This window comes from Aulonocara sp. 'chitande type north' Nkhata Bay, linkage group LG19 (genome assembly GCF_057382095.1).
Source record: "Aulonocara sp. 'chitande type north' Nkhata Bay isolate Kocher_YH1m ecotype deep benthic linkage group LG19, A_spYH_male_GT1.1, whole genome shotgun sequence".
Taxonomy (NCBI): domain Eukaryota; kingdom Metazoa; phylum Chordata; class Actinopteri; order Cichliformes; family Cichlidae; genus Aulonocara; species Aulonocara sp. 'chitande type north' Nkhata Bay.
Genome location: NC_141362.1, coordinates 27,283,301 through 27,303,665, shown reverse-complemented (window position 1 = coordinate 27,303,665; position 20,365 = coordinate 27,283,301). Strand labels below are relative to the sequence as shown.

Here is a 20,365-nt window from a genome sequence, read left to right as displayed (position 1 = left end):
AGCGACATGAGGCAAGATATGGAAAAAAGACTAATTTATCTTCTTATGAAATAAGTGGGGAGTCTGTGGAGTAATAAATCTAACATGGCAAGATAAAATCAATAAACTGGTATGAGACATACAGCACGTACCACGCTAAAAAAACAAACATCACTTACAACCAGCCACTGTATATCCTATGAGAGCTCGTTCATATTAACAAAAGAGTACAATGTTTCCAAGTCCCAGAGCTGCTATTAGTTGGAATCTGGCAGCTATGCAGCTCTGGCTCTTCATTGATTAATCAATAAGCACGTGCCCTGCTTAGGCCCACGCTCTTCATATGTGCGTGTGAAAATGTGGACATGCGAAAGGAAACATCGATCTGCTTCTGTGAGCATCAAAGGGAACAGACACAACATAAGATGATCTGTCTGCTCCAAGTTTCCTCACAGAAGTGTTGTCAGTATGTGTCGTTTCTGTTTACTGTGGACCCGCCACAGTGGCAAGGAAACAATGTCGTGATTTCAATCCAGATCATCCTCAGAAATGCACGTTCAGTTTCACGAGTGGGTCGAGGGGGGTCATCGAGCAGAGGTAATCAGAGGAAACTTGACCCCCCACAAAAGGACTGTTAACATGAGATACTGTGTGCTTAAGAAACTAAGCTCTTTGTGTGTAGTTTACTTAGCCAACAAGGGGGAAAAATCTCTGCCTGCTCTTCATGTGCTGTAATGTAAACTGGCGTCACAGCTATTTGGATCTGGACAGCAGTGACAGGAACTTGAAACTCAGTAATGGGTGGAAAACAGTATCTGTATTTCCCATTTAAAGCTGTTGTGTCGCTTGGCTGAGGTGGAGTTAGTGATGCTGAGACAGAAACTGAGAGAAACGCGATCCCGGCCCTGAACCCTCGCCACAGAACAACAGAACAACAATGACAGACGCGGAGGCAATGAGAAGCAACCTGCGCCGATTTCTAGGTCGCTCTAAATCAGGTCAACTGATTGTGTTGCTTAACGAGCACCTCGAGTTTCATTTCCCTTCAGGTCAACAAACGATCTCCCTGAGAGATATCTCTGAGACATCCGGATTCAAGCTCTCGTCCGTGCACTGGGACAGGGAGCAAATTAAGCGCTTGTCAAGCTGTTGTTGATCGGCTTGTTTGAGCTGACTCATTCCAACATGGGGGAATAATGAGACGCCTCCATGTTAACTAATAAGGGAACAAACCGCTGTGTTTCAGCAGGCACATATAGGAAGGTGACACTGCCATCCTCCTGAGGTAATGGAAGGATAATGATGTTAGTCTGGATGTGTGTACGTGTGTGTATAGGTGCTTTTTCATTGAGGGCTTGAAGGCATTATAGCTGCGGGGAATCTGAGTGACAGTGCTGATCTCTCTGGCATTTGCTCTTTTTTTTTTGTGGATACTCTGCCATTAAAGCTTATTATTCATTTACAGTACAGTAAAGGACAAGACTCCTGTCAGCTTTTCTGTACCGTCTTCATCTCACCTCATAACCTCTCTCCTTCCATTTCCTCCTCTCTCCTCCCGACAGCCCTTCTCTCAGCCATACATTGATCCATTAAGCCGTCGTCCTTACTTCACGCCTCCTGATTTCCCGTGCAAATAACCCTAACTGAGACAATAACCCCTCCACCTCGTCTTCTTCTTAAACTCTGACCACAAGAAGCTTTCTTTACAATTACTTGCAGACTTGCAGTTAGTGTCTTCCACAGCATCGGTCATCAAGCAGCCTTTCAGTGTATCTGTTAGCATTGTTTATTTATTTATTCACATATCTGATTAATGTCAGATAACATTGTTGCTGTTATATCTCAACAGCCACAGTAACTGCTGAGATATAAGAGTCTGGAGCACGTGGAAACCTCTGGGACTGAAAAATTAAGCCAGTACAGAGATGCAGAAAAACCTTTACTCAACTGGCATCTATAGCAAGTTTTCATTCAAAGAATTTTATGCACAGCTAATCTGATTTTATTGTATTAAGTCATGAAGTGATGTGACGTTACAGGCACAGCTGCTTTAGGGTTTTCACCAGCATCCCTTAATAAAAGCATAAAAATAGCATCACAATTAATTATGGAAGAGCTTTAATTAATAGCTGGTAATGACGCAGCTCCACCCTCTTACCTTCTCATGGACAAGACAAATTGTCACACTTTATGTCCATCTTTTGTATACAGTCTACGGTCCAGGAAATAAATGACCTTCCCGTCAACTGACAGATGCTGAAATTACCGCTTTGAGCCAATGCTCAAACTTCAATACATCAGTTTTTGTTCACATTTAACTGTCTTTAAACTTTTCATGATCCGACTTTCTCCAATGACATTTTCCCCAATGGCTCCCATGCAGTTTAACATTTGGTAATGGTTTTTTGTTAGTGGCGTGCTGGTGCGTGAGACACTTTCAAGGCAGGGCGGACAACGTCAGCTGCTGGATTTAACACTAAAATAGATAAATTAAGAATCAGAGATGTCACAGCACGTACCGTTTGCATCCTGGGTGACAGAAAGAGCTATATGGTGCGTGTGAGATGTGTGCGTGACGTGCAGTGTGTCACTGAAATGTAACAAAATACCGGAAAACGCCACAGACACCAGCACGAACAAAACTCTCACATAGTAAGTGCACGAGTACTGTATGTGTATTAGAGGGAGATGTAATAAAGTGTCATTCAACACCACAGCCAAGCATCTCTACTGGGAAAACCTTGACCTCCTAGCACAAGATTAATTTCTTTCCGTGGTCAACTAAACCTGTCATGTACATTTAAGGAGTTTAATTGCACCGATTAGTGCGTGTTAATTTTGCCAGAATATCGAGTTTTGTTAATCCCAGGAGTGAGCATGGATCCTTTGGGTCTTTTAGGGGATTTTGAAAGTAAATAACTGTTTAACTCGTATAAGCTGACAGAGATTTCATGACATATTCTGCACATATCCTGCATATTCTGTTATCGCAGAAAATCAGGAGCAAGAATAGTCATACATTTTTAAGCTTTTTCTTTCTTGCCAGAAAAAGGCGAAAATTACCAGGGAAACGAGCGAACTGTGAAGATGGATGCTTTATGTGCAAATGCCATACATACCATAGAGACTATGTAATAAATGACAGAAAACACAAGCATGGAACAGAATGAGAAGAAGTTTAAAGTGGCAGGAAAGTGTGGTTTGAAAACTGAATACAGCTCTTTTGTTTTTATTGATCCTTGCTGATGCAGAAAATCCCAGCATGAAGAATGAAACTTGGTTATTCTGTGAGTACATCTAATGTTATGCAAATCCAAATTTCAGTACGTGAAAGTAAACGGGCGTCTATCTTACATACAGGTCATTTTGAAAAATGAATTAAAAACTAATATCTTTATTGCTCAAATAGGAATTAATCTCTTTGTTCTACTACCTTACCTTCATCTAGTAGACCTAATGAATGAGTCAGCGAGCACTATACTATAATTAAACCTATTTTTATTCTAAATGACACACCGAAATTGACGCATTGAGGTAATAAAAGACTCCAGTAGGAAGAAGGTGGGTGTTTATTTCTTTTATGTCTGCCTTACGCAATAATAGCATACATGTATTAGACTGATTATTTAATAGTGAAGGTGCATCATAAATACACTAAACACATAGATTTATATGGCATTTTTTTCTGAAATAGGAACAATTCATATTAGATTGATCCTAGTGTCTAAAAGAAAAACAGCACATCCTTGCTATATTTTTACATTTTGAGTGTATGTGATATTTTTTATAACAGCTTATTCATTTATTTTGTTAGAAAGTCAAATATCTGCTTGCAACACTATTTGTGTACCTTTAGAGGTGCAAGACAGGATATCAGTGCATAAAAATGTGAACTTTACTTGAAAAATGTTATAAAAACTTGTTGCATGATTATCTAACTCCATAAACCTGGAGACATTCCTCGTGGGTGACCATTAGGATTTAATAATCAATCCAATCAGTTTGAGTCCACCTTTCTCCTCCTCTAGTGTCTCTCCTTCTGTCTCCTGTGTGCTGCTCTTTGACTCTGGGATGTTGAGTCAGAATTTGATAACACCATCGTATATCATTACACACAAACACACAGACACACACAGGGAGGGACAGACAGAGAGCGATAGTGTTCTCATTAAGGTGGGACAACTGAAGACGAGGGCAGCATCTTTTTTTCATGTGTGGACCAGAGGGCAGCGCAGCATCACATCCTCACCACCAACAGACCAGCTGAGTCTCATTCAAAGCCACTGGATGCGCCTCACCGATCACACCAGATAAAACAGACCAGCGTATGTTACAACGTTCATAAATGTGTAGCAGTATGTGAGCTAAAGCTGCGAAAAGTTTTTTTCTGTGGCCTCACATTAGAAAAAGTTTCCCTCTTGTTCGGATTCTATCTTTGGGTGATGATACATTCTGTGTTACTCCAAGAAAAGCCTCTAAATTTCCTTTAATGTGAGCGAAAACCGGGTTAAAATCATAAAATTAATCTGTAGAACTCAACTACTTTCCAATATAAATTCATTTAACTGTGGTAAGAACTTCATAAAACTCATTATCAAGTACTGACTTTAACTTTATTGCAAAATAACACCAAAGTGGATATCCTCTCTGGACTTTCTAGCAAGAGGCTGCCCGTTTACAAGGTATTCATTTTATAAATCAGCCACACCACAACATCTTATCCCAACCACAGTAAAAGCAGTATGCTTACACTGTTCAGCCAAACAGATAATTGTTATGCACTGTGACAGTCCAGAAGCCTTCATCCAAAACTTGTGAGACATAATTTACATGAAGACATTTATAAATGGCATAAATGTGTTTTGTTATATTTAAAAACCTGGGTGTCTGGGAATAATGGTCTGTATATATGGAGTGACGGTTGTGTACCTGATCTGATCACAACTATTTTATAACCAATCAAAGACGTGCACGTGTTTCTTTTTCACTGCAGTGATATGATAAATATCGCCTGGTTTGTAAGAAAACCCTGAATGGACCACTGTTTGACACAGCAGCAGTGTCACCATTTATCCACCTGCCTCATAACCATGAAGTACTTTTTGCGCTTGAACTGCAACTTCTAATTGCGCAAATAGAAGCAGAAACTCTTGCAAGATATTAAACTGATGGCATAACTACAATTATAAACATAGGTGCTCGTTTACATGTCTACCTTCCCGGTACAAAGTCTGATCTCTCTTATCTGCTACCAAACATGATGCCATGGGGCTAGTTGAGCAAATTGTAATTATCAAACTGCAGACTCCCTGAGATGCAGAGCCTTAGCAGTGATGGTTAAGCCAAAGGAACCAGAACATCTGGCAAGGGGAAAACAGGTAGCTGTGCTGGCGCAGACGTTGCTGGCTATCTGACACCCCAGCAGACAGATGGAGGGACTGGGCTCAGTGTGTGAATCAGAAGGATGGAGATACTTTGGTCACGTGTCAACAGATTAAGTCAGATGCTCAGTGTCAGGTGTGCAATTGTCTTTTTTTTGTTGTTTAGATACTCATGGTGTGTGTTTTAGAGCTTTGCCAACTATTCATACTGGATAATGGAGCATAAATCCACATGTCACGTTGCGTTCAACCCTTCGCACACTTTAATGCATGTTTCTCTGGTGGAAGAACACCTAGTGGAGAGCTCATTATTAAAAGGTTTTTCCTCACGATATGATTGCAGGGCTCATTGGATGATCAGGCATTTGCCTTCTCAGCTGTGTTTGATGTTATGATGAAGGAGAGCAGTGCTTTTACCCCTACCTACAATCATGTGGTTGCAGACGTCGCAGAACGTGGGCTTCTTAAAGATGTGCTCCATGAAGCAGTGTCCTGCTGAGTCTAACTGCATCGGGTTGCGTGGTTGTGAGCGCGACGTGGGAGGAGGAGCGCAGGGAATAGCCGGAGGAACTGGAGGAATGGGGAGGTTGGTGTTGTGCGGCAGGGCCATCCCAATGTTGCAAAGATGGCCCGTGCTGCTGCTCACGTCTGAGAGGAGCTCCGTCTTGTTTTCGCTGCTGTTCCGGAAGAAGTTGTCGGCGCTCTTGCTGCGGACGCTCTTGGTCTTGAAGGACAGGGAGCGTTTGAGTCTTTGCAGCTGAAACAGGAGAGGATGAGTTCAAGAAAAGTGGAGCAAAGAAGAGAAAAAGACAGACTGCTTGAGAGAAAATGAGGAGACAGAAAATCTTTGAGTGACCAAGTCCATTACTGCAGTAACCGTCAGGCAAATCTCATTCACTGATGCCCGATAACATGACTATTACCATGGTCTCAACTTATCACCTTTCAGTAGAAAACCTTCCAAGGTTCCCTACCTGGGAGGGTAATGTGATTTTCTGGTTAGGCCAGTGTATCACATTAACACCATTCCTCACACACTGTGCTGTCATTTCTGGCAGCAGCCCCTATCAATCTCATTATGCTTCTCCTTTACAGTAACGCTATTCATAATGCTCCACGCTGACAAATCATTTAATTTAACCAGTGTGTGTACCCCTGAAACCCACTCAAATCTGGGCTCAGACACATAATAAAGAATTGCTAAGCCACTCTAATGTGATTTTATGGTTCAGCTTCCAGGCTGGTGTGGCTATAAATCCCCGATTGAAAAATAGATTATGTTTTCTGATAGGTCGGGAAAGACTCCTAATGATTCTCTCTCACAGCACCGACTCGTCTTTACATCCGCCTTTTGTAAACACCTCTGAGCATTTATTCGTCCTCTTTGGTGTTTGTTGCAAAGCACGCAGACGCAGTCATACGTGGTGCATTGTTTCTGCGCTTGTCATTTTTGTGAACATGCCTGCACAAATTGCTTAGAGTGCTTATCATTGCGGCTTTGTTATGGTGAAGATCAATCAGTCCTGCAAGTCAATCTGGAAACAATCAATTTTAGACCCTTTCTCTGTCATCATCACCCACGCATGAACGCATACACACAGAAGCATGAACCTACAGAACAAATACATCCTCCTGCAACCTGTTACAGCTGTTTTCCTGCTGATCCATGAAAAGAAAAACAGTAGTAAAAGTAGATGGAAAACCTATTTCTACCGGTAAATGTGTGATGATGTGTGATGATAAAGGCCCTCTTTTTTGCTCTACTGTGGCTTTAATGTATATAAAATAAAGCACAGTGAAGGCATGTGTGCATGCATGGAGGAGCTCATGCTGTATTTCGATGGCGCCAAATCTCTATGAGTTCTCAGCTCTCTGTTAGCAGGGAGGGTTAATGGGGGCTGGGTGGAGCACTGCAACACAATCCGCCAAAGCCATTTATCACATGGGATTATAACTCAAATGACTTCAAATACGATGCAGCTTAAACAAAGAGTGCCCTCTAAAAATATGGGTGAAGATGGACTTAACCTGGTTGGCACTGACTTCGTTAAGAGGAATAAAAGTTGTGGAGTGAACAACTTTTATTCACATGCAATCATGACTCTTCTGACGGACTGATATCAGCAGTATGCGCCAGTTTGCACAAGAGTGGAGGCTCACCTTGCGCTTTTGATGTTCAGGCCTCACAGTATTCTTAAAGGAGGGATAAAAACACAAACACAACTTTACTTAATGGTTGTAAACTTGTTCAGCCTTCTGAGGAATTTATTCTACTTATCATGACTGTAAGAAAATTAAAACACTTTCTTTAAATGCCTTTTTTGCTCTATGACAAATCACCTATGATGCTGGAAGTGAGTCTGGTTGTTTGGCAGAAGCTTGGAAATTGCATAAAGTCAGCCAGGAGTCTGCTGAAATATCCAGCGAAACGTGCCAAAGTACGAGTTCCCATGCTGAAATGTTTCAGCTGAAACTAAGAAAACTGAACAACAACTTGATCATACAAAAACCACAACCTCGCTGTCAGAAGGAGACGGAGCATGAGATTCATCTGCCCAGCAAGGGAGTCGTGGTGGGAAGAGCTGTCACAGCTATCCACTGCCATGATCAGTAGTCCAATATTGTACTGCTAAATGTAGTAGTCTGGGGGTCAACATGTGACCCACATAGATGGTAAAACGCCAGAGGCAGCTGCCAGCTCTATCACACAGCCTCATTTCCAAGTAGAAAGTCCAAGCCATGTGCCTTTTATTTATTTATGAAAATGCACATATTTTTAAGACCATATTGTTTCCCGTTTTTAATTCAGTTTTAATTTAAATAACCTTTCCATGCTTGATGTAAACCAGTACCCACAAGAGCTGGACTAAGCAGGTTATTCTCTATTATCTCCTCCAAAGAAAAACACCACAGTACACTTCTCATATAAAACCACAGAGAGCATGTGAGCTGCTGCTGTGAGTTTAAACTGATCTCAGCGTTATCTTCTGTTTAACCTCGTTATCTTCGTGGTTTGTCTCCCAGTTGTAAGCTACAGCTCGTATTATTTGTTATGGCTTCCTTAAATCTAATCACATCAGGTTGTTTTAGGATGTTTTATCAGTGTGTTATCGGTCATTTAAAGGAGGAGGAAATGTGCGGTCTTCTTTCTGGGAGCTCATCCCAATTGAGCCCATTTAAATCTCGTATTAAAAGAAGTTTTTTTAGCCTGCTTAATTTCCTTTTCAGAGTTGCACTGGCGTGCAGTGAAAAACATTTTCGTGGTAAAGAAGAAAACAACAACAACAACAACGGGATAGTCCTACCTTGCTTTCTTGCTGGCTGGCGTTCGCCGTCGGGGATTTGGGTGTCTCATTCTGGTCCCGTTCGTCCTCTTTGCCCCCACTTTCGTCCTGAATTGTGCTGGCCGGCGGAATCATCCTCTCTGTCTGTACTCTGTAAAAAGATACTGCTCAACTGAGTTCGTTTCCCCCCCAAGCGGTTTACATCGTTTCTGTTCTTCTAATGGAAATAATAAAAAAGATAAGTCGTTTAGATCCGTTGCTGATATATTGTGAAGAGGGAAGAAACGAGGAGTAAAACGTACTGAAAAGACACAAGGGTGGAAAAAAGTGGTTTGGGAATCAAAAGTTGCAAGTAATTCCAGATCGGCTTCAAAGTGCCCTGTCCGTCTGAAGGAGGCTTTCGTGTTTATCGTGGCGTCGTGCGTAACTGCCAAGACATCTCCAAGTCCACGCTGTGCGCCGTGCGCCTCGCGTTGTCAATACTTTGAGGGCGGAGAGCTGTAAGCGATCAAGGGAGGGTAGGGCTGAGAAGGATGGAGAAGGAGGAGACACAACGAGTCTGTCCAGATGCACTCAAAGGGAAAAAGCTCATTCTCAAATGGATCATTGCTCTTCTTAAAAGAAAAGTCAAGGACCTACGCTCTTTGCACGAGTGCATGCGCTTCTTTCCAAACCAAATGTTATGTATAGCACACTTGTTCAGATTAATGTCAATAAATTGTTCTTCAGATTGGTCCACCTGCTTTATTTATTAATTCAGTTGACAAAGACTGAGAGAATTTTCCAGAAATGCTTTAGACAGCAAAACTTCACTCGAGTAAGGCTTGAACACCAACCTAACGCTAACTAAAGAATTCTCACAATAGATTTTTTTTTTTGACTGTGTGATGATGGCACAAAAATAAGCTGCTTCGAATTAAAATACTACCTGAGATATTTTTTCTGCTGCAAAGGAGAAAAATGCATGATTACAGATATACATGCAGTTCCTTTTTAGAGTTATCAGACTTTCTTTTAGGTCAGAAAAACGTCTTTCACCTCATGAACTTTAGTCAAGGTCAAACACATTTGTGTTTACTTGTTTAGCTATTATAGTGAGGACCAGGTTGAGGTTCTAGACCATTTTGAGTGAGTTGGTCCTCACTTTTTCACACTCTCTTCAAAGGCCTGTTTCAGGGTTACAGGTTTTTCTCGGGTCCAGGTTAGAATTAGGTTTATGCTAACTCTTGTAGTTGTATTGTTGGGATAATGGGCTAGTATTAAATTACGTCACCAAATATCCTCACAAAGATAGACAGCCAAATATAAGCATGTGTGTACTGAAAATAGATAGAAGCTTTGTTTTTACCAGCAAAATACTAAATTATTAAGGTGATGATGTAACAGCCCTTGCTGACTTTAGATGAAACGATTGATAACCCTTTTATGTTTGACTATCAGCTTTTAAACTACATCATGGACCAGTTAGATTAGATTAAAGACATGAAAAAAACCAAACCACTTACAAAACCAAAGAAAAAATGAAGAAATTCATTGTTTCAGGTAAGAAATAGCGCACTTTGTCACATTCAGTTATTGTGTGAACAAAGGAAATAATACTAGTTTGTGAGCTTCAGAAGTACTAGGCATCTGTACCTTCATCTAACACTAAGCAATAACATGAATAAGGATACCCCATTTCCCAAAATGTCAAACCAGTATTAAGCAAGTAAATATCCTTCAAGGTCCATCTGTCGCGGATTACTTTCAGAAAGAATAGCCCCAAGCCGACACTCACACAATCCAGTATATTCACACACTGGTAAGCTACTGATGAGGAAACTGGCAGTGTTATTACTCTTTAGGTTTCGCAGTGAAACATAAAGCGTTTTACTTCACCTCAGATGGGATAGATGCAGTGGCGGCTGGCCCATAGGGGGCGCTCGGGCTCCGCCCCCCCAAATGTGGAGGAGTAAAAATATATATTTTTAAAAAATTCATCAATGATAGTTTTACTATGTGTGTGCCCATATACAGCCAGGCGTATTTTAACATTTTCACCAGCTGACTCATTAAAGTTCAACCAACAAACGGTGGTTTTCTTCTTCTGGGGCGCTCGTCAAAGCGCCCTTGATATGCAGCGAAATAGCCTATCATTAAATGGTTGCCAGGGGAAAATAATAAATATTTGACCTATCAGCGTCGCTGAATTAAATGGTTTGGGGGCGCTTAAAATTGCGCCCCTGCAGAAAACGCGCGAAGATTTGCTGTTCTAGAATTTTACCTCAGTCAGTAGCCTAAGTGAGCTATAAGGTCAGAGAGAGACGATGGCAGCGGTATTGTTAACGGTTGAGGCACAGCCTCCCCCAAATTCGGTTAGATCGCTTCTAACCTACCCTTTTGCCAGAAGGACAATGGCAGAAAAACTGCAAGTTAAAGAGTTGGGACCTGACAAGCCCGAAATTCAACTAACCCAGGCAACGAAGGAGAAGTCAAAAGCATATAACAGGACTTTTTGTCGGAGTTGGTTCCAGCGCAAGTCGTGGCTGACAGGCTGTGGAACAGCTAATGCACTTTTTTGTTTCCCGTGCATACTGTTCAAAAGTGACAAGTGTGATTTGACGTGGACACAATCTGGACAAACCGACTTAAAGCACCTCTCCGAACGAATCAAGAAACATGAAAGCTCACGAGTTCATATGGACAACAGTGTAAAGCTAGCTGTGCTAGGGAAAACTAGCATAGCGGCGCAGCTAGATGATGGACATCGGATTGCTTTAAGAAGGCACAACGAAGAGGTAGATAAAAACCGTCATATTTTATCTAAAATCATCGATTGTATTAAGTTTTGTGGTGCTTTTGAGCTAGCAATGCGGGGACGCATTTAGCCCACCCTCCCAATCAGTTTACAGTTGTTGTTTTCAATAGTTATTTTTCATTCATTCAAAAAAAAAAAAAAAAATCTGTTCATGTTCATTTTTACAAATCTATACAAATGGCCAGAATATGGTTGTTCATTTTAAATTTAAATTAAAATTGTGTTGTTTGATGTACTCATTAACCCTTTACAGCCGATCGGAGCGGGCACGCTCTGTTTTGCGTAACTATTTTTAAATCCCGGTAGCTCTGCAACCAAGTAAGCTAGCGCAATAATTTTTTTTGCATATGAAACTGGAGGAGTTGTACTTACATCTGATGCCATCAGCTTGTCCTCGGTCACAGTTTCCTTCCACATATAGCTTTGCAAAAACTGCATAAAAATCACTTGCAGCAACAAAAACATGATATTCCAGAAACACGCTTCGCCGATCCATCAGCTGTTTGTAACACTTCCTACGTCCATCAGCGCGAACTATCACATGACCGCATGACCTGCCCGAAACCGGAAGTGACGTCATTTTGCGGAAATGTAGTTTTTTACGATCGAGGCCTTATGAGCTTGTGTTTTACTTGTTATGTGTTTTAAAAAGTTATGTTTGACTTTATGACTTTCTGTGTCGTTTCTGGGATGCTTAAGACTCGTATTGCACTGCTGGAAATAGTTTATTTTGATGCATATGCTGTTATTTTGCAAATTTGCACTATAATATTTATTTTTGTTTTTCCTGCAGTATATAAAAATTGGTGTATTTCAAAAATAAAACTATGAAGACACTCAAAATAAATTTCCTGTGGTGGGAAACTAGTTTGTGTAACTTTTTTGTATTTACAGTTTTGAGGGATAAGCCTCTTAAATTTCTCTAACTAGAAATATATGTTAAAAAAACAAAAACGATTTTAAATTTTTTTGTAGTTTATTGCACTTTTTTGCAATTTATGTAATTACTATGCACCTAATGCAGACATATTATTAAAGTTTGGGCTATAATGGTTGTATTGATGTATAGCAACTTGAAATGCTCCCAAAAATGGCTCCACAGCATGTAAAAATATAATATAAGCTCTGGCGAACTTGGTTCTATGGTAGGTCTTAAAGGGTTAAATGGGTCATTTTAGTCGATATCATAAAAATTGCCCCCCCTGAGATTTTTTTCAGGAGCCGCCACTGGATAGATGTGATACTCACTGTAGTGATACATCATGATGCCTCCCTCCGGGCTCCCTTGTGATGTGATGTCCTTGAAGTTATGTTGCAGGATGAAGGAGGCAGGTGCCAGACTGCAGCCTCCTCACTCTGACAGGAATGCAAACACCAACACAGTCCCAAGGAGTGAGACTACATATTGATTTTTGTAATCCAGAGCAGAATGGATTCAATCCCAGAAAAGTCAGTCACATTCCTGAAAGGTTGGTTTACCTCCTAACATCAAGATTAATATCGCGTTTTGTTTGCCAAATCTTTATCACCAAACTGTGGATGTATTATTTTAACAAGCCACGGTGAAACAGATTCTTTCTACATTTTGCGGGATCATCCAAAATGAAGTTCAGTGATTGGGCATGCATTCAGCGCTAAAGAGTGATACATCAGAGAAAACACAGAAAAAGGAAAGTGCAAAGATTGACTGACATATGTCATGACACAGTACCTATACAGCTGAGGTGAATGACTGAGAGGTTGTGTTTCTGTAGTTTAGATGGTGTGAAGATGGTTTTATTTGTCTAGAGTTTTTCTATATTAGCCCGCAGAAGGTCAGCAGATTTAACCTATTTTCAGAAAGAGCAATCAGTCTTAATAAAGAGTGTGACTTTGTTTTAACACTTAGACTCATCCTGGACTTGTTAATTTGTCAAAGGGTATACTTCTGTATTTTCTCACAGTAGTAAGGGTGGTGTAAAAATGACATCAGCTCATTTGACACCGCAAATGAGCTGATGTCTTGCGCTTTCACACGATAACCCACCACCTGGAGAGAACACAAGACAATCCCCCGGGTTAGTCAGTCCGAGCACGAGTCAATGATACATTCAGTCCATGTGGTGTATGTGTGTGGTTATTGTGACTCATGTCAACAGAAAGAACCAAGTGCTTGACCGATTGTGCCAGGAAGCAAGCGTAGAGAGCCAAGCGTGAAAGCGAGACAGGGAAAGAACATTGTAATTTCCTCTCTCAGCTGCTGGTCCGTCAAGAGTGCAAAGAAGGCGTGAAAAAATGAGAGAAATACTGAGCGATGGAGGACGATAGGCTGGAGGAATAGGGGTTAATTATTCCCAATGAAATGTTTCATTAAGGAGATGCAAAGATCTGAGTTGTGCAGTTTCAGGTCCACAGTTGCTTTTTGGTTTTTAAGTATTTGTCTTTCTTGTTATTAATGCATTAGTCCTGCATATGGGAACCATCAATCACATTCTTGCCACATTCTTGCATCACATTCGCCTAATATGTGAAGGATCCCTTGGGAGGGTTCTATCAGGAAGAGCTTCTGGTGTAAGAATACCGTATGCCAAATCAAATATACAGATCCATGTGTTGACATCTTGTGGATAAGGCATCAGCCAAAAGAACAATAGAAGAGGTATGCCCATCAATGAGCCACCTCTTTCAACTGTTATAACCACAGAGCACATTTTTATTAATTTCTCAAATTTCTATTTACTTTCTCAGGAAAAATGTATTTGAAAGACTTGGTTTGATACTTATTTGTGACCGTAACTAAATCCAGAGTAATACGATTTTATTTCTTCACAAAGATAAAAGAGCGCACACTAAATTTTCATGTATTCCTAAATTTTAAACATGTGTTCTTTTTTCATACTAATGCAACAGCTGATGTTGAGGGTAGGAATAAAAAACATATCACACACATGCACCACATACACCATAGAAATGCAGAATTCTTTTTGGTTTTTTTACAAGTAGGCTGAACCATTACCTGATCACACCTGGCCTCTCATGCATGACGAAGAGTTATAGGATGTTAACGAGAAAATGCATTTTGGGATGTCTTATATTTCTTAAGTAGACCTCCCTGCACATATACATTTCAAATCAACTTTGGTTCCATAGTGTTATAAAAGCATCACCAGTGAAGCTGTACTTGGGTTTGGGGTGCTTTGAAATAACACATGTTAATGTGCATGCTAGAAACAGACTGTATATAAAGGTTGGACATAGTTTCCAGGTCTGAAAAGTGAAGCTAATACATAAAACTGATTTGTTCACTGCACATTGTTTTGAAGCTGATGGCTTGTCATTTGCAGACTTTCCAGCCTCCAGTTGCCTAGGTGACCTTCGAACATATTTACTACCAGGTCATACATTAATCAGGGGTACACAGTAAAATTTGCAGTGTCAAACTAACACTTAGAGTTAAATTTAACACTGTTTCCGAGTCTATTTGGTTCCATTCAGAATTGGTGTTAAATCAACTCTTTCTATAGTGTTAAAATTTTAGAGTAAATTTAACTCTAAACAGAGTAAAAATTTAACAGAGTAACACCGCATAGTGTTAAATCAACTTAACACTACTAGTAGTGTCATATTATTTACTCTATTCTAGTGATAAATTAACTCTATTTGAGTAAAATCCCACTGATTTTTAACACTGAATTGTGTTATTTGAAATTAACACTGGGGGTTCAAAGAACTCTGATGGGAGTTGATGTTACTCTATACTGTGTTATTCATACACTAATCTCTAGTGAAAAATTAGCTCCCATAGAGTAAAATTTGTAATTAATTTTACACCAAATAATGTTACTAAAACTCTTCCTGTAGTGTTACCTTTACACACAATTCACTGTTTTGCAGCATGAAAACCTGGTTTTTAATAATGCTTTTACATATAAAACAAGTGAGCAAAAACCACAACTAGATAATACATTTAACAGCTTTATTTTTATGTCAGGCTCAAAATATAAAAACATCTCATGTAGTGTATAAAACACTTTAAAACAATGAATTAGTTCAGCATAAAACGGCAATATGGAACGACATACAGGGAGGAATCTGAAATGCCATACTTGATTTGAAGAAGCAACACAGCTCATTTATGTTCAACATCTTCAGCACCATATTGGGATGCAGTCTGACCCTAAATGCATGATAATGGTCATCAAAACACAGGGTTTCCATCAGTTTTCCACAGAGCAATACAATGCCATCTTTCACAACAGTACTTTTGATCTTACAAAAAACCGGAATCTCAGACACTACATCTGTACAGATGATAAAGTCAGGGCGGTACTCTATACCGTGTTGTTATCCACTTAGCTGAAAACAAACTGGTAGACAACACAGCTCCAAGCAATTTCTGGACCTTCTTCCAGCTCTCCAAGTGTCACCATCTTTCCTGGTCCTAAAGCTAATCTTTCCAGGCTAAAGGACTCCCAATGCTTTATTTTATTACTATTATATTTATTTTTACTTGTGGTGTACTGTAAAGGTACACTCTGTAAGGCTGCATCTTTAGCCTGAGTATGAATCTCAAAAAACACTTCCTCCATTGAGGAGACAAAACTATTCAAAGTAGATTGGCTCACAGTAGCTGTGCAACAGCAGAGGCACACATATCCAAAGTGCTCTTATTTGACCTTTTCAGATGTTGTGGGTGTTTCTTCTACATTAGTTGACATCACGTCCCCTATAGTGCTAATTTCTTTAACTGCCACATCATGCTGTAGATTAACATCAGTGTCAGCCTGTTGGTCAAAATAGTTAAGGTGTTTGGTATTTAAATATTTTCTAAAACCTGTGGTTTGGATGAACGTGTACATGTTGTGAAGCATAGTGTTGTAAGATGTGCCAAACACAAAATGTGCTTTAAACAGTTCATCAAAAGCACCAAGTGAAGAGGTAGACTTGCATGGTATGGCATTCTTGTCAAGAATAATGAAGAACCGGTGGATGTCATTCTTTTTCACCCCCAACAGCCAGGAGGTAGGGTTGAGTGCTGGTAGTGATGGCATCAAGGTGCTTTTGGATATTTGTTCCAGTCTGAAAAGACAAATACAGACAGGCAATAAGAATCAAATGTTTCTTAAATTGGTAATTCATAACATAAAAATAGAAAAGAAACACAAACCTTCTTGAAGACCACAAGACGCCTTTCTGCTTGAGAAGCTGACACCTTTCCTGGTCTCTTCCGACCCTGACCAGATGGTGGAATCAGATGTAATAGCAATAGAATTGCTGAGAGGTCACTGTCCCAGCCTGCAAAAATTATTTGTTTTTAATAAAGTTGAATCATCATCAACAATATATTTCAATGCATTGATAAAATGTTTGAGTAGACCCAAAAGACAAAAAGGATAACTGTTCTGTGACAAACATTATATATGCTTTGAATGTGCTAATCAAAGAAACAACAGCTCACCAATGTCAGCATTAACCTCAGTGGCATCCTCAGGAGAGTCAGCTGCCAGCAAGAGTTCTTCCAGGTCACTGGTAGAAGGAAGGTTTCTGCCTTGTTGGATAATCCTTCTTTTGAATGTTGTTGGCCACCTCTCCAGCAACCTGCCTGATACATCCTCACCAAACATCAGTACAAAATCCTGTTCGATCTGTAACAGGGATAGAGAATAGAGAATTATATCTGCTTTCTATAAAATATTAAAGTGTGTTTACATTGTCAAAGTAATGACAAATATTCACCAAGCCTTTGATATCTTTGAAACGTGGAAAAACAGACAGTATGTTGCTTGACAGCAGGAGGTCAAGGACCATGTTGTGACTGTGTCTTCATCAGCTGAATTGTTCATCAGAGAGATTGCTTCCTTGCACTCATCCTCACTCAGTAACTTCTCTGTAACAAACTGCAACTCTCGTCTGACAGTTGGTCCACCACACTGGTCTTCACTCGATGATCCATCTCCTGGTGCTAGACAATATGAAATACAGCTTTATCAAAACTAATAACAACATTTAATAACCATTATTAATAAAGAACCACAATGTGGAACAGTATTATGCATTTCCACTGAATTATAAATGTTACCTCTAGATGATAATCGCCTCCCTTTAGCAGTGCATCTCTGTATGGCTTTAATCCTCCAGGCCAAGTACCCAGTGCCACCCTCGCCATCATAATAATGTTCCTTGGAGAGTGACATGTACAGACACTGATAAATGAATAAACAAAATAAGTTATGTAACAATGAAGAGTTGATAAGGACATACATTTTAGCAGGATTTAAAATGTTTAAACGTGATTTTGGTTGTATCAGTTATTACTATGAGCTACTTACATAGCCATTTTTGGAGTACGGGCCACTGAGGTAAGAGAAAAAGGTTACAATTCCTCTGGCATACATTTCTTTTACCTGCCGTGGTGGTGATGTACTGCAAGATCAAAAGGAAAAGAACTAGTCAGCTTCCCTGGAATTCATAGAGATTTAAAATAATAGTAAAATCACAGGGCCAGAAATAAATTACCCATTTTTTTCTGTCAAGTCAGCTACCAGTATGTTGACCAGTATGTTTTTCTTCTGGTTTCAGACACCAGAGACTTGGTCCGATTGTATTCATTTATTATACATTCTCCACCAGGTTTGTTGGTGAGAATCGATTCCACCAACTGGAAAACACAATAAAAAAAACATTCTACATGTTGATATAACCACTGCAGTTCAGAACACTTAAACTACAAACAAAAATGACACTGTTAGAAGAATGTGGAAATCTGCTAACTCTTACTTGCTTAGCTTCTGCATCCAGCTTCTGACGTTTCCTAAAAGGGCTGTCTGAAAGGATGACCGTACCCTGTGAATCTGATGAATGTGGCAATGATAACTGGGACAGCTCAGGAGACACTTCTGCAGCAGCTGTTTCCAGACCTCAAAAACAGGAGCAAAACAAATGAGTTTACATGGTCCCTCCATAGACACATTTTATAAACTCTTTTTAATAAGCAATGTAATAATGATACTAAAAAATGACATCCAGTGAAACACACATCACTCAAACAAACCTTTTTCATATTTGATGGTTAGTACCCCAGTTGAGGGATCTGTTACTATATCCTCAAATATATCATCATCCAATTCAGTCCCTGAACTATCAAAAACTTTCACTCCTTTTGTTACGGCTGGCACACCAAACTTTGCAAATGCTGGAAACAAGCACACAAGTTTGAATAAACAAAAAGATTACATGACATCTAATGTTTTGTAGCCTAAAATGAAGATCATTTCAAGATACTTTTTCAAAAGTGACTCAAATAAAAAAAAAAACTAAATTACTAAGTGCCACTAACATGCTTGATAAGTGGTAGATTAGGAGTGACACTCACATTATACAGTTTTTCCACTAAATATACATTCGTAGCTAAGATGATTCCAAAACGTAGATCATTTTCAATTAATCATAAAATGCAGTTTGAAGAGACTAAATAACAAAAAGAACTTAAAGCACATTGAACACCTTTTTTTTATACAATGTTGGTTTCTTACCGGCAATCAAAATTCCTTAAGGCTTGGCTCAGATACTCTAGCAAATTTCTGCACACCTCCCAGTTTTGCTTTAAGCAGCATGCTTCCTGTAGACAGTAATTTCTTATAGTCAGTGCTCTTCATTGAACTACTGAAAACAGAAAATGTTAATATTAAACCAGTCCCATAAATACCAGTAAAACAGCCTTGCATTGTTATTTCTTACACTGTATGTTACTTTTTTTTCAGTGTAACAAGGTGTTTCAGCCCCTTGGCTGTAGTTTTTAAGCCTTTACTAAATGAGTATTTCACCTACATGAAATATATTTCTCAATACAAAACTAAAATAATTACTAGTACTTTTACCGTTTGTCTGATCTAACTTAGCACTAGGGAGTCAGTATTTTGTTCATCTTTAGTTTAACATACTGAACAGTCTGCTAACCAAAATGGAAAAAGGTAACTTGTGTCAATACCATCATTAGTTAACATCAAGTTAACTCACTACAAATACAAACACTGCCATCTTAAGTTCAAACTACTAAAAGAAAACATTACAAACTGAATCCTGGATATTTTGGATACTTTATCAAGTTTATACTGCCTGCTGGTTGTAATCACTGTAACTGTAAAATCGCTAAAGGCAGCGGAATTGAAATAAGACAATAACCTTACTGAAAACGACCTCTATAGCTAGGTATCCAAAAAGAAGTGAAATATGTAACATTAGTGTAAATTTTTAATTAGTTAATGCTTGCCTTACATAATTTAAAATGTAACAATAACAAGTGAATTGCCCGTGCATCAAGGTTAGCCAAAATGCTAGTTAGCTAGCTAATGTTAATATTAGGGGTGCAACGATATTCGTATCGATATTGAACCGTTCGATACAGTGCTTTCGGTTCGGTACGCGTATGTATCGAACAATACAACATTTGTAATTTATTTTATCAACTTTCCTTCTGACGATGCTGTCTGTGTGGAGCGCTCAGTGAATCTGCGTTCGACTACTCCGCCTAGGCTGCACTGTCGAGCGCAGATCCACTGAGCGCTCAACACAGACAGCATCGTCAGAAGGAAGAGCGCAGGGCACCTCCCCCACCCTCATTCAGATCTGGCGTTTGGAATTATTTTGGTTTTCATGTGACGTATGACCCTGAAGGTAAGCGAGTCATGGACTAAAGTAAAACAGTATGTTGGATGTGCCATGCAATGCTCAATTACATGGGTGGGAACTAGTGTGTTAGCGCAGGTAGCTCGTTAACGTGTTGGCCGTCTAGCCCCATGCACGGGGCGATCGGCGGTAGCTCGTTAACGGAGATTTGCCATGTTGTGGTGTTAAGGTCATTTCAACGAGATTAACCTGAAAGCACTAGTGGGAACACAACGAATATGACTGCACATTTACGCCGACATCATCCTAGTGCAAAGACA

General features: G+C 39.7%; 1 protein-coding gene and 1 pseudogene across 5 annotated transcripts in view; both read right to left on the bottom strand.

Annotated features, from left to right (window-relative positions):
• Window positions 1-12,076, bottom strand: part of stac (SH3 and cysteine rich domain) — a 36,362-nt gene extending 24,286 nt beyond the window's left edge. Inside the window, exons 1-5 of one of the 4 annotated variants that reach the window (XM_086275963.1) lie at window positions 11,814-12,076; window positions 8,947-9,168; window positions 8,666-8,795; window positions 7,521-7,553; window positions 5,784-6,117 (exon numbers count right to left, since the gene is read on the bottom strand). In XM_086275963.1, coding sequence (XP_086132089.1) covers window positions 5,784-6,117; window positions 7,521-7,553; window positions 8,666-8,779 — 481 coding nt within the window. In that variant the 5' untranslated portion in view covers window positions 8,780-8,795; window positions 8,947-9,168; window positions 11,814-12,076. Of the gene's footprint in view, window positions 1-5,783; window positions 6,118-7,520; window positions 7,554-8,665; window positions 9,169-11,813 lie in introns of all 4 variants that reach the window. The other 3 variants (XM_086275964.1, XM_086275966.1, XM_086275965.1) reach the window with 3 other exon arrangements.
• Window positions 12,077-15,388: 3,312 nt separating this feature from the next.
• LOC147307201 (uncharacterized) lies at window positions 15,389-19,111 on the bottom strand (annotated as a pseudogene). Its single transcript, XR_015126370.1, has 10 exons — window positions 18,953-19,111; window positions 18,472-18,612; window positions 18,198-18,337; window positions 17,937-18,078; window positions 17,750-17,843; window positions 17,500-17,599; window positions 17,157-17,382; window positions 16,879-17,065; window positions 16,588-16,715; window positions 15,389-16,499 (listed from the first exon to the last, which is right to left on the bottom strand). The product of XR_015126370.1 is annotated as an uncharacterized LOC147307201 (transcript).
• Between the last annotated feature and the right edge of the window lie 1,254 nt (window positions 19,112-20,365).